Genomic DNA, 15037 nt, shown 5'->3' with positions numbered 1-15037 from the left:
CATTATGTCTTCAGTCTCATGATTTAAAAATCTTAAGACTGAACATTTTCAGATGTTGCCTAATGACATTATTTTAGCACAGAAAGATTAAAAAATGTTATGTGGTAAATAAAATAATAAGCATTTCTTCATAAAAAATCTGATCTACAATTTGTTCTCCAAGAAAGACAGCAACATAGACACTAAAAAACAAACGTATCAATTGAAGTTTTGAAATGTATGGTTTTAATCAAGCAGACCATACTGACTGGCCTCTGAAACGTAAAAATTAGAATCCATAGAACTATATGTCCTCTTACCGTCCAAGAAAACATTGCCAAAGAGGACGATTCTGTGTTGCCAAATCAGAATCTTTAGAACCAAACAATTTAGCTAAAAGTCGAACAACAGCTAATCGTTCTTCTCCATCATTGCTCTAAGGAAAAAGAGAGAATAAATGAAGTCAAGATTTATTCATCAGATTATAGAAAACAACATGATATATTCCCAAGAAGCTACAATTTCCTATTTCTGCTTACAGTGACGAGAATTTTAAAATATCATATGCTCATATGCTCTTATTTACTATGTAGAAATTGATGTGAGTCCATGTTAGATCATTTGGTTCTTTGCTCTTATTTCACACCCCCTACAACTGCTAATTTATGGCCCCTCCAACTGCTTGTTTGCAATCTATAATGTAGAAATATGAAGATAATCATTCAATTCTAACATTCCCTAAGAGTTTGAGAAAAAATTCTGTGAAGGGAAAAGCTGCAAATAATTCCCACCCTAGTAAGTTTTCTTGTAAGAAATCTTTCCTGCCATTTGAGCTCCAGGGTAAACTCATATCAATTAAAATTTTGATATATGAAATTTTAAATGAGGATCCCCTAACTTACTGGAGAACAGGACACTGAAGAATGTCATGATTCAGGAAAACTCATTTTAATGGAAGAGCAAGAATTTTTAGAAGATTTAAAGGTCAGGTGAACTGAACGCTACAAAAAAAAATCAAAACTTAGTTTGAAGTTGTTTTTCGATAAAGGCCTCCAATTTTCTTATCCTAAATCAATATATGCTATGAATTCTGTTCCAGTTTCACTAGTGATGTCACATCTTAATAGAAATTAAATTATTCTGAAACCATATGGTATGTGAAACTTTAAAAATCACATATTCATGTGCTCACTTCGTTCGGCAGCACATATACTAAAAATCACATATTCACTAGGAAAACAAAGACAGTAACTAAAAGCAATTGCTAATTTTTTTCAAACATTCAAATTGTTTTTGAATACCAGAAATACCAGTAATACCAGAAATCAAATAAAGAAATATTAATGGAAAAAGATACTACATTAAAAAAATAAAGGCATGGGATATGGTCTTTGTTACAAATGGCTTATCTTTCAGGAATAGGGGTTTTATGGGTAAGAGAGGCACACTTATCAAACATGTAAAAATGAAAACTATATCAAGCTTTAACATTTATAATCATAAAAATGATTTTCTTTGATAAAGTTTTTCTCAAGCAATGTGACAACAATACAGATTAGAATCTTTTAGGAAGCCCAATCAACTAATCAACATGATTTATTTTTTTAAAGAAAAATCAATCTATCTCTTAAATGTCAAAAACTAAAATAAGTAGAAGTTTTATTCTACTGGTAACTACTTCAGTAGTTTAGTGATTACTTCAAATGATGTGACATTTCATATCTATATTTTTAACTACTGAAACTGAATGAAAACTTGCCCCCCTACCTTTTTAAAATTTAAAATATATTCCTTGAGTGAAGTTGGAATATGGTTATAGTTATGGTAAATTTTTTTTGGTGCAAAAATCACTTGGTGTCTCCCTCAGTTACTTTAAGTCCACACAAAGAAACCTAGAAATCTAGTTCTTAATTCCTTCCCACCATCTATCATGGCAATCTTGTTTAAGGATTGAAGAGGTGTGAGTTTTCATATTCAGACTGTATGAAGAGATTGAGAGAAATGTTAATGCCTTATACCTAGAAATAATTTGATATGGGAACATCTTTAGGCTGTTGTTAAACTCTTAATATTAAAAAATAAAACAAAACCTTGTTCTTCATGTGATATTTTCCACATAACAGGGTCTCTTTTTATTTTTTTTATTTATAACCCCCCCCACCCCAAGATATAACAGAGTTTCTTAGAAGCTTGGTACGATGTCCTTTTATACTATAAATAATGAATATTTATAATAAAGACAATATGGACAATTCTTAATTATCATGTACACGTTTTTTAAAAAGTCTAAAAATTGGAGTTCTAACCCTAAATCTTTTTTTTTTTCTAATGCTTATTTTATTTTTGAGAGAGACAGAGCATGAGTGGGAGAGGGGCAGAGAGAGGGAGAACAGAATCTAAAGCAGGTTCCAGGCTCTGAGCTGTCAGCACAGATTCCAGGGCAGGGCTCGAACCCACAAACTGTGATGTGAGATCATGGCCTGAGCTGAAGTTGGACACTTAACCAACTGAGCCACCCAGGTGCCCCTAAAATCTGTTTTAACTGTGTAACTGGGCAAAATACTTCATCTTAAGGTTTTCACTTCAAAAATCAAAACCATAATGTTGGTCCTAACTATACCACAGCTTAAGGATCAAGTAAGATACTGGATATATAATAAAGCCTTTCAAAAAGCCCAGAATATTAAGCAAATATAAGCTGTTATCTCCTATAGTGTGATTGGGATACGAGATCAAGTGTCAAGTTTTCATATATTTGAGGAGTTATGAATTCCTTGTTGAGTTGGCCATAAAAAAAAGAGTACGCCCTAAGTCATACAGTAAAATTTTTGTCCTTGATCTATACTATGGAAGGTTCATACAGTTAAATCAAGACTCTTTGAGCACTCAGTTTGAAATCTTTTGAAGTTCTAAAACATACCTACATAATAATAAATACTATTTAATAACAATATGTATTGTAAGGGATAATACCATTTTGCATACCTATAATTTGTGTCATTGTGTTTATCAGATATTCAGCAACTAGGAGAGTTATAATTTTCCAATATAATTCTATGACACCCAAATGAGAGAGACTGTTTTACTGAAATGATTAAAAAATGTATACCTTAACTAAATGTAGGAAGTTGAACTCACGTTTTCTTTTATATAGAACAACTATATTTACATCTTTTACAGTTATATATAAATTTTTCTCTTAAAGCTTAAAGGGCTTAAAAATTATAGTCAGTCCTACCTTTAGTTTGAATTCAAGCTGCGGCATGACAGATAATAATAAATGCGGATCTATCGCAAAAAGTTCCTGAATCAGATCAAATACATGTTCTGACAAATCACTTACTGACGATCTTCCCAGCACCAGGACTTGATTGAAAAACTACAGGAGATAGTAAACAAAAATAAAACATCCATTTAATTAAAAAATTTGACATATTTTTTATACACGTGTCTAAAAAACATAGATTTAGGCATTATATATATAACTGAAGGGGATGAAACAAAACAGGTATTTCAATTACTAATATATGATAGAACAGTCACTAAAATAAACCTCTAAATATCAAAATAGGAATGTCCAGGGAGAAAGATAAAAAAGATTAGCTTTCTTCCAAATTAAGACAGCATTTCTAGGAATCTTAACTTTCATAAAAACAAAACAACTTAGTTTTGTCACTCATTATAAAGAATTTTACAGAGAAATTTCTTTAAAACAGAAAAATTTTAAAGACAGTCTGTTTTTTTATTCAAGTCTGACTAATTTTGCCATTAGTTTAATAATAGAGAATACTTAGGGGCACCTGAATGGCTCAGTCAGTTGAGCGTCTGACTCTTGATTTTGGCTCAAGTCATGATCTCACAGTTCATGGGATCAAGCCTCGCGACGGGCTCAGTGCTGTCAGCACCTGGGATTCTCTCTTTCTCACTTTCTCTGACCCTTGGGTAGAAAGGGTCACGCTGGCTGTCACAGGACTCTATCTCACAAACTGTGAGATCATGACCTGAGCCTAAATCAAGAGTCTGACACTTAACCGACTGAGCCACCCAGGCACCTTGAATTTTTTTTTTTTTTTTTTTTAATACTCAGAGAAAGTCAAATACATTTGGATTCAGAGGACCAAGAGAAAGAAAAGGTGATGATATAAAAGCTAACTGATAATTTAAAAGAATGCTGGGAAGAAACAAAGACTATCAAAAGCACAAATTAAAAGAGACCTCTACTCCCTGCCAACATACATAACACACTTATAAAAAATATATTTAAAAATGCTAAAGAGGAAGTTGCACATAACTGACCTAAGTATATTTCTGGTAGTATCATCAAATAATATATGTCCTTTGAAAAGCAACATACATGAAAAGTTAGGTAATATTCATACTTATTATACAGACCATAGAAAAAAATTAAAAATAGTTTTAACAAGTTAAAAAATACACATACACAAAAAATGAATAAGCACAGAACAGTAATTTTGGAAGGCTATATGAAAGTCTATTGGTAGAGGTTATTTATGAGAACTAAAAAAAGGGTATTCGGGGTTGAAGAGAGACACTTTTCACTGTATATTCTTTTGTGAAAAGAAACTTAGTTTTACCATGATTAAATATTAATTTAGTAATATAAACAATACTAATAATCCATACCACTGAATATACTCCCACTTGGGTTTTTTTTTTTAATGTGGAAAATAACTCAACAATAGATAAATGCTACATTCCCAAAGATAATTAATTACTAAAAAGAAAACATTGAACAAAATCTAAATGCAAGATAATAAGGAAATGGTTAGGTAAATTATGGGTATATGTCAGTTCAAAAAACATTTATAGTCATTTCTATTATAAATAAGATAATATCAAAATATAGATATATACAAATACAGACAATTCAAAATTTTATATAGCATATCTGAAAAAATAGAGGGGTATGAGCACATGTGCAACAGTGGAATTAACTGATAAATGGACACAGAGAGCCAAAGGTAAAGAAAGGAGAAAGTAAGAGAGATCAGCATATTGGGGAGATAAAAAGATAAATATAAATACAAATGCAGTAAAAGGGGTGAAGTTGTAGACAAGTTTTCATAAAATATCTTCTATCTTATGCCATTTAAAAATGTCAAAGCTTATATGTATTTTGTATTTGGTCACATCTGGATATATCACTTCTTTTATGTATTTGTTTTAAATAGGTGAAACTGTTTATAGGCTAAATAAAACTATATGTAAAAGATCCCAGTAAGTTAATACAATGGATTAAGAATTATAAAATTATAGAGTAAATATAAACAGAAATACATACATTGGCAATGCATGCCTCAATAGTCTGGACTGTCCTTTTCAACAGGACTTTTGCAAGGTCAAAGGACTGTTTATTTAAGTTCTGAAACACAATAAAAATATGCAAAGTTACAAAGGAGTTTGAGAATTTATGAGATAGCACCATAATGCTATTATCTTCAAATCTATAAACTATAAAGCAAAAAATATCACTGGATCTCATTTAAGGTTTTACCCAATATTCTCTAGACAAGTGGTCTTAAATGCAGAAGTTGCAAATAGTGCTGTAATTCAAAAACAGACATACATTAGTTAGCCAAAAGCTCAACCCTATAGTATGTTTAGTTTTATTAAATAGAAAATGGACCTTAGGGTTTTTGGTTTTGTTAACCAGTTTGAACTGTCAATTCTACCCCTGAATCCTAAATGAATACACACAGACACCCTAACCCATCATCCTAAGTATTTCATTGTCTAATCAATATGTCCTCTAAGAAAGAGTACACCTGCAAAGTATCTCAAGAAAAACAGCTGGTCAATTATACTTGTGAAATGTTGAATACTGTGTTTGCTACTCAAGATTCCCTGTACACTGTAACAAATTAAAGGGTCTGAGAAAGATCACAGAAAAGACATATTTAATTTTTAAAAACTTACTTGGAATGGATTTCTCATTTTAAAGAGTACCTATCAATATCTCTATACTTGGGAGTTTTGGACCAAACTGAGATTCATTCACCATCATCCTGCACCTCTCCCAAAAAGATGCTAGGAAACTTTTTATGCAAAGAGCCAGATGGTAAATATTTTAGGCTTTCTGAGTCATACAGTTACTGCTGCAACTATGCAATTCTGCTGTTGAGCACAGCCATAGGCAAAATGAAAATGAATGAGCATGGTTGTGTTCAAATAAAATTTTATTTACATAAATAGCTAGTAGGCCAGATTTGGTTCACAAGCCACAGATTCTTGACCCTTGCTCCAAGATTTTATTCTACTGGCCAAAGGATAAGATTAGCTCAAAATTAAGGCAACCTTTCTATTTCCTAAAAGGAAATATATATATATACATATATACATATGTACATATATATATTTCTTAATCATAAAAATACTAACTAGAATATAAACACCAAATATGCTATCTATTCCTCAGAGTTTTTCCTTTCTTATTTTGCCTGACATATACTTCCCCCTGTTTGCCATACTCTCAAAATTCTGGCCAATTACAGATTCATTTGAATTAATAAAATGCAAATCATATTTAGAGGCAGGAGAAGAACTTATAATAATTAACTGTGTTATTAGAGAAGTGTAATTAGATACACCTTTCATCTAACATCTGATAATAGATCACTGAACCATTAGAGGAAAAGAGCAAGAAGGTGAATATCACTAAGGTAGACTGAGTATGGCCCTGTGGTAGAGTCTGTGGAAAGCTAAGTCCTTCAGTTCCTTAGGAAGACTTAGCAGAGAGAAACAGAAAAAGGAACCAGAGGGAGAAATACACAGTTCTGAATCATCTCTTTCCCCTTAATATTAACCATATAGTTCCTGCTTCTACCAAATCTCTTTTTCTGAAAATGGCCAAGAAAAATGTAGGATATGGATTCTGAGAAGAAATACAATTCCTATGTTCCACGTCTATGTTACAAAGGAGGCAATATTTTTTTCTTTCCATAAAAACCCATAAACCACCCCACCCCCACCAACCAAAACCTAACCAAGACAGTACTCTCACTTAATTCCCACATTCGATATGAGTGGTGAATGTGAAAAATTCTTGTTTTCCAGAAAATAGGCAGCACTTCACTGAATGAAAATCTTCTACCATTATAATATGTTAATCAGTAAACCTTCTAAAAACAATGGCTACAAGACTGATGTGTGTTACATTATTTTATTTGGGACTGGAGAATGATAGTGGGAATAATTACATGACATTGCAATCAGTGAAAAACAACTATTTTTAGTTGTTAAACAACATTAACCTTTAATATCTTCATAATATACAGACCTTATGTGCAGGAATGAGGTTAATAAGAATGGAGTCCAATAATTCTTGAGTAACTCCATCACCTTCCATGATGATAGAACTCATCAAGTCTAGCATGTGCATTTGTACCTTTTTATTGTGGCTATTGCTTAAAAAAAAAAAACAGAAAAGAAAAAAAATCGGGCTTACAAAAAGAAAATTATATTTCCCAATTTAAAACAACTATCTCAGATATAAAAGAATTTTCCACTTGAGGGAACCATGCCAATAATGGCAAAGAAATTTTGATTGCTCTATTTACTTTCTCCCTCAGCTGTATGGTACCATATTTTACAAAACCAAAGACCTTTAAAATGAATTAAGTCGCTATACAATTAGGATTCAGAGTGAGTTAAATTCAACCAAACAAAAACATCAACTTCAAAGAAAGGACATCTTTGCTTACATGACCCCAGATTCTAAAAGGTGATAAAATTTCAATTAAGAAAGTACAAGATAATGAAAGCAGTCCTTCATCCCTTGTATCCTTTTAGATCTTAATATATTTCCCAAAATAAAACTTTATATAAACACCAAAACAGCCTCAACCAATACAAGTAATTTTTGCTATAAATCTTTGTCACTAGAGATTTAATTTACCAATACTGAAATCAAAAGTCTGATATCAAATGTTTACCAGAATTTATGACTAGAAGGTTCTGAAAACGTCAGTAGGTATCTCTCAAAGAATTTCAAATAAATGAAAAATCAAGCCTAGAGTCACTTTTACTCCTACTTCCTTAGCCAGTGAAGAGTCAAATGTAGGCTTCCTCAATAAATGTCTCCACCACTGATATAGTGCTTATCTAAAAAGACTAGCTATAAAACCTTTATAAGTGGTAGAACATTTAGTTTTCTCTCCTTCTGAATGCATCTTAACTAAAGACCTGACCTGTCTATTTTCACATTTATCAGATATATACGTAAAGACAAATCAAAAGAAATGATATAATTTAGTTATACTACTATACTATACAGGGAAGTTTAAATCAAGACCAAATTTTAATATTATTTACATATCTCTTAATTAAAAAAAATAATAACATGAAATAATGTATAGGAGACCTGTGGAACACTTGATGGTAAAATGCAAAGATGAAAATTTCTTAAGTTGGTAGAAAAATTATCACATTAGATACACCGTTTCCTACAACTTTTGGAAAGATACCCCATTGCATGCCTTCTTCCAAATATCCTGTCTACTAAAGGATATTAGATCATGATGAATCAACTATACAGTGTTAAGGGGTAGTGTGTGTAAGGGGGTTAAAAAAAAAAAAAAAAAAAGAAATATTCAGGTTGACACACACAAAAAAAGTGAAGAGAGTAGTTAACTCTCAGACCCAAATATACTTTGGGATAGGAAAGGACTAAAGTGAAGATGGTTTCAACAGGTTCTAGTCAAGATGCAATAACTGGGATAGAATTTACCTTCCTACCTGAAACAACTAAAAAACTGAACAAAATATATGAAACAATAGTTTTCAGACATTGAACATCATGCACATGTTTCTGAGAGAGGTTGACAATCTTCCCAGCTTATTGACTGGTAAGTTTCCAGTGTGGGTAGGGAAGATCCTGACAGAGACTAGTGGTTTTCCTGAGTCCGGAAAGACTAGAGTTTGCAGGGGAAAGACTAGAATATCAGAGGGGAGAGACCTATTCAGAAAGCAGATTTGTAAAGGGTATCCCCTGAATCTTCAAATACTTAAAGACCAGGACTTGCATGTGAAGAAATTTCTTCAGTTTAGGGAAGATACTACCTGAAAGGAGGGAGCAGAGAGAAGAATCCTTGGAACTTACAAAGATCTTAGAATAGTGCATTTTCCAATCACAATAGAAAAATCTCACAGTTCACAGAGCATCTCGTAGTGGGAAGGCTAAACCTACATATCCAAGCCTCAGTAAGTCTCAAGCACAAGAAGAAGAAAGAAAACTTCATGATGGTACATCATAATCAAATTGCTTGAAACCAGTAATAAAGGTAAAATCTTAAAAGTGGGTAGAGAAAAAAAGATACATTGTGTAGAGAGGGACAAAGATTAAAAATGAAAAAACTTCTCATTAGAAACAATGAAAACCAGAAAAAGATGGAGCAACATCTTTAAAAGTACTGAAAGAGAGAAAAAAAAAGAAAAAAGCCTATCAACTCAGAACTCTTACCATGAAATAACTTTCAAAAATGAAAGTGGAATAAAGATATTCAGACACATAAAAACTGAAAGAATTCTATCAGCACCAGACCTGAACTATAGAACATGTTAAAGGAAGTCCTTCAGACTGAAGAAAAATAATAGCACACAGAAATCTGCATCAACACAAAGAAATGAGGAGCACCAAATGGTAAATGTGTCAGTAAATACAAATCAATGAGCTTCTCTTTCAAAAGGCAAGTCTTTTACTCATACCTCATTGTGAATTAAGTAGATAGATAATGAGGTCAACAATAAACTTAGATCTTTAGGTTCAGTAAATAAAAATATTAATGGATCAAAGAAAGGTGTGTGTATGTACAAGCAATTGTGAGAGGAAAGAAGTATTAAGGGCAGAGTGCGAAATGGACTTAAGGGGATATTTAAGGTCAATAAGATGGGCGGACTGATGGCAGTTTTAGGAGTTTTTAAATTTTGTTGATTTTAATTTTAAAAGAAAAAGTTGCGAAAATGTGACAGGATGCACAAAATGGCACAAATTATTCTCATCTCTGTATTCATATGCCTTTAAAATGTTGTTCCTCCCATGAAGATATGGAGTCTAACCAACCTTTGTATCTGGGCTTGATCATGTGCTTTGTTTGGCCAATAAAATATAAGTAAACATAAAGTGAGTAGAGGTTTAAAAAGTGCTTGTGAGGTAAATCATGCTTTTTCTTGCTACTTTTGAAACCTAGTCAGCATTTGAAAAGTCCTGGGCTACCTTGCTGGATGATGAGAAGATGAGAGAGACACGTGACCTAGTTGTCCTATTTCTCAGCCAACTGCCAGACGTCTTGCCAACTGACTGCAAATACATAAGTGAGACCACCCCAAACCAAAAAGAATTGCCAAGCAGAATCATGAGCTAAATAAGATGGGGGCTATTTTAAGCTACCAAGTTTTGGGTTGTTATGCAGAAAAAGCTAACTAACACAAAAGGTAAAGTTTATATACTTTACCATTTATTTACAGGCCTTCAGTTAGTTGCCACAGGAAGCTTTTTTCTCATGCAGTCTCTTTATAAACGTCTATTTCTATACCATTCCAGTCCAGTCCTTTCCTGTTTATTCCAGGTTAAATTCTATTCCTACCATTCTATCTAAGGAAATACAAAACATGACAGTATTCATAAAAAACTACAGAAAACCCTAGAAATGTGCTGTCCAATATGGAAGCCATTAAATAATAGCCACTTGGCTATTAAACACTTGTAGTATGAACAGAACCACATATTGAAACAATAATGCTTTTGGAGGGGCGATTAGGTGGCTCAGTTGGTTAAGCATCTGACTTGGGCTCAGGTCATGATCTTGCAGCTCATGAGGTAGAGCCCTGTGCTGGGCTCTTGTGCTGACAGCTGAGAGCCTGGAGCCCGCTTCAGATTCTGTGTCTCCCTCTCTCTCTGCCCCTTCCCTGCTTTCTCTCTCTCTCTCTCTCAAGAATAAATAATAAACATTAAAAAAAATTTTTTTTAAATAATGCTTTTGGATATTGTGGGATAAAGTATATTATCAAAATAAATTTTACTTGTTTCTTTCTATCTTTCTAAATGTGGTTCCTAGAAAATTTTAAATTTAGGGTGCCCGGGTGGCTCAATTGGTTAAGCATCCAACTCTTGATTTAGGCTCAGGTCATGATCCCATGGTTCGTGAGTCTGAGCCCTGCATCAGGCTCCAAACTGACAGTGCAGAGCCTGCTTGAGATTTTCTCTCTCTCTCTCTCTCTCTCTCTCTCTCTCTCTCTCTCTCTCTGCCCCTTCCCCACTTGTGCACATGTTCTCTCTTTCTCAATAAACTTTATAAAAATTTTTTAAAATTTATGTGAGATATGTTTGTATATAGTGCAATGCTATAAAACATATCTCAGAAAAATGCTTGGTTTACTGTACAAAAAAACAGAACAACAAAACACAACACAACACTGGACTGAAATCAAGAGCTTGGGCTGTCCTGTTCAGTGATGTGTCCTTGGGCAAGCTACCACACTCCTTTCCCTGTGCATTACTGCTACTTATGTAAAGAGCAATGCTTAAGATTTTTTTCTAGCTCAAAAATGGGAATCAGTGTGCTTCCACTGAAGTACTATGATTTCCAGCACTCACTAATGGTACTTAAATACTTATAATTTCCACCTCATAACTTAGTACTTCATTATATAAGGTCTCACACCATTTGCTTTATAAGATTCAACCAATATAACTGATACTATAATTTCAAATGGTAGTATGAGAGCAAAGGCAGCTTTCAGACAACAGATCTTATGTTCCTCTTCATTTCAAGTCTTCTAAGGAAAACACCTTGTTAAAAATCTAAAAGATCTTAGTTACAGGCACAGTACACAGTACTCCAATATATGCACAGCAAGAAAAAAAGACAAACAAATGCTTAAAAAATAACTTACTTGATCACTGAGAAGAGAGTCCTAAAAAGTTGAATAAAAATTTCATTGCAATCTTCCAATTCGAAGCAGATGTTATATGATTTAACCCAAGCTAAGTTCTTAAATAAATAAATAAATGATTATTTACACATGCACAGAATAATTTCACAAAAGCAAACTCATTACTAAAATTTCATTTTCAGAATTACAAATGTATATTAAAGCTTATGAAGATCCAACTATACAAAATTAAAGTTGTTAAACTTTAGTTCTTCATATACTGTGACCTTTAAAAGACCTCTATCTGTTAGCATTATCCTTTAACTGAAAAATACTAAACTGTTAGATATTAGTAGACATATACACATACTATATATAAGGAACAGTGAAAATTAATTCAACTTAATCCCTCTTCAGATTAGAAGAGAATAAAAATAGAAAAATGAAAACAGAGTTTCAAATAGAATAGATTTTCCAGCAGAATGTACTTCATCTTAAAGAAGATATTTTATTAAAGGGGATTTGTATAAAACAAAAAAATTTCATTTTACACAAGAAAGTTACTAAAAAGGAATTTATTACACGAATAGCATGATATTTATTAAAATCTTTTTTTACCTCTAATAAATAAAAGTATCTATTAAACTGTGGACTCTTTGTATCCTCCAAACCTTTTAATTGTCTGGTAATAAACAAAAATATGTCCTGTTAAAACAAAATGATAAAATACATTAGTTTAGATACAAATACTTAATACTCTTTCTTTCACAATACACTAATAATAATCTGTATATATATTCTCTATTACATATTATAAAACAAAATTCTCCTTTAGCTGAATGACTTGAGTGAGACTGGTTTAGTCCATTATTCCAAATAATGAGAACAGAGCAAATCATATAAAATTATATCCTTTAGAAATGATAAAAAAAAAAAAGTTTACTATTGCCATAAATCTTTAGGCTTTCTCATTCTAGGAGAAACATAAGTTCTGTATCTTATTACCCTTTCTTCGACTACAGAACTTCTACTTACTATCTTCATCTTGCATTATGCCAAACAACCGTCTTCATTTTAAGATTCTGCACAAGAGTCTTTCCATTACTATTTCCTACATGTAAATAGTAATTTTTAGTATCTAGCTTGAATCTGTTGTGCAACTACAAATTTGTGTGGAACAAAAATAACAACAGACTGGTTTAAAGGTTGTACTTTTTATGACAATAGTGTGCCATTTCTTAATAAGCTTTCTTTAGAAGTTTTAACCCAAAATAGAATCAATATGCAAAAAACTGACTTGAGGACTATTAGAAAGAAAGCAGCTCAAAGTATTAAAATTTGCCAAGAATAAAATTATTCAGAATATGGAGTGAGCTCAAGAGGAACTGAAAAGAATTCCTCAAACATTCCAAACAAAGGCAGAAATCTCCAAGATGAGCATAATGTAATTGTGCATGTAAAACTTGCAGGGGGAAATCATCATTTGAATATGTAAATTCTGTTACACTACTGTTTTAAAAGTGTCATTAATCCACTATTTATCCCTACAATTCAGCCATCTGGGCTTTGTGATGGGTTATCATGAAGGTTACAGATGAGGAGACAGGGACTAGTTTTGATCTAAACCCTAAATGCCTCATAAAAATACCATTTTTGTGGATATACAAAGAATTTTAATTGAATGATTTGTTTTACAATTTATGATATAATCTTATGATGATAGGTGAATAATAATAAAAACTATGTCCCTAAAGGTAACCTAAACTAGAAAAGTAAACTAATTCTGTAAAGACTATATTTACCTTAAGTTTATCGTGGGAAGTATACGGAGCTTCTGGGGCATAGATTCGAAAGATGTCAGCCAAACAACATGCTACAAGGAGACGCACATCTTTATTGGGATTCCTGAGGAAAAATTCAGATGCAAGATGCAAGGCTAGTGGGAGATACTGCTGTTTTTCGTCTTCTGAGTCCTGATCCATATCCATAAAAGTTTTTACTACCATCTGAAAAAATGTATGAAAGGAAAAAAAAATACTCAACTCCTAATATTTAGAAATTAGTAGAGGATATATATTTTTTAAAACTCATGTCCATTACAACACAAACTAGTAATCACTATCAGAGGATTCATAATCAAGTGTAGTATGGACACTTTAACAATATTCTTCCAATCCTTGAGCTTGGATTCTTCGTGAGAGTCATTTAAGATTGTTATCATTTTACACCTACCCCAGGTAAAAAGTTCTTAGCTTCATATGAACAGCCAAACTCATATGATATTTTGTAACATCATCAATTGTTTCTTTTATATTTTATTATAAAAGCTGTCTTGACTTAGGCTCTTTTATTTTTAAGTATTTAAAAAAAATATTTATTCTTGGGGGTGAGGGAGGGAGCAACACATGAGCAGGAGACGGGCAGAGAGAGAGGGACAAAGAGAAAACAGAATCCCAAGCAGGCTCCACACTGTGAGCATGGAGGCCCATGCAGGACTCGAACTTAGAATCACAAGATCATGATCTGAGCAGAAATCAAGAGTCAGGTGCTTAACTGACTGAGCCACCCAGGCACCCCACCCCCTTTTTTTAAAGTTTATTTATTTGAGAAAGAGAGAGAGATCGTGTGTGTGCTTGTGTGCAAGCAGGGGAGGGTAAAGGGAGAGAATCCAAAGCAGGTTCTGCACTCTCAGCATAGAGCCTGATGCAATGTTGAAGTCTCACAAATTGGGAGATCATGACCTGAGCCAAAATCAGTGTTGGAGAGGATGTGAGAAATAGGGGACCCTCATGCACTGTTGGTGGGAACCAATTGGTGCAGCCACTGTGGAAAAGTGTTGAGGTTCCTCAAGAAATTAAAAACAGAAACCATACACCTCAGTAATTCCATTTCTGGTTATTTACCTGAAGAAAATAAGAACACTAATCAGGAAAGATATATGCACCCTGATGTTTACTGCACCATTATTTACAATAGCCAGGATATGGAGGCAACCTAAATGTCCACCAACAGATAAGTGGATAAAGGTGATATATACACACACAAGAGAATATTACTCAGCCATAAAAAGAATGAAATCTTGCTATTCATGACACAAATGAACCTACAGGGTACTATACTAAGTGAAATAAATCATACAGAAGATGACATCATATGTATTGAATTTTAT

General features: G+C 32.8%; 1 protein-coding gene across 1 annotated transcript in view; it reads right to left on the bottom strand.

Annotated features, from left to right (window-relative positions):
• Nucleotides 1-15037, bottom strand: part of PDS5A (PDS5 cohesin associated factor A) — a 142124-nt gene that overhangs the window by 80802 nt on the left and 46285 nt on the right. Inside the window, exons 3-9 of the mRNA XM_040485303.1 lie at nt 13671-13874; nt 12487-12573; nt 11890-11987; nt 7277-7403; nt 5282-5362; nt 3218-3358; nt 300-415 (exon numbers count right to left, since the gene is read on the bottom strand). Coding sequence (XP_040341237.1) covers nt 300-415; nt 3218-3358; nt 5282-5362; nt 7277-7403; nt 11890-11987; nt 12487-12573; nt 13671-13874 — 854 coding nt within the window. The remainder of the gene's footprint in view (nt 1-299; nt 416-3217; nt 3359-5281; nt 5363-7276; nt 7404-11889; nt 11988-12486; nt 12574-13670; nt 13875-15037) is intronic.

This window comes from Herpailurus yagouaroundi, unplaced genomic scaffold (assembly GCF_014898765.1).
Source record: "Herpailurus yagouaroundi ecotype Mexico unplaced genomic scaffold, PumYag 28, whole genome shotgun sequence".
NCBI classification, from domain to species: Eukaryota; Metazoa; Chordata; class Mammalia; order Carnivora; family Felidae; genus Herpailurus; species Herpailurus yagouaroundi.
The sequence above is the reverse complement of the archived record's forward strand: the minus strand, read 5'-3'. Positions and strand labels throughout refer to the sequence as shown.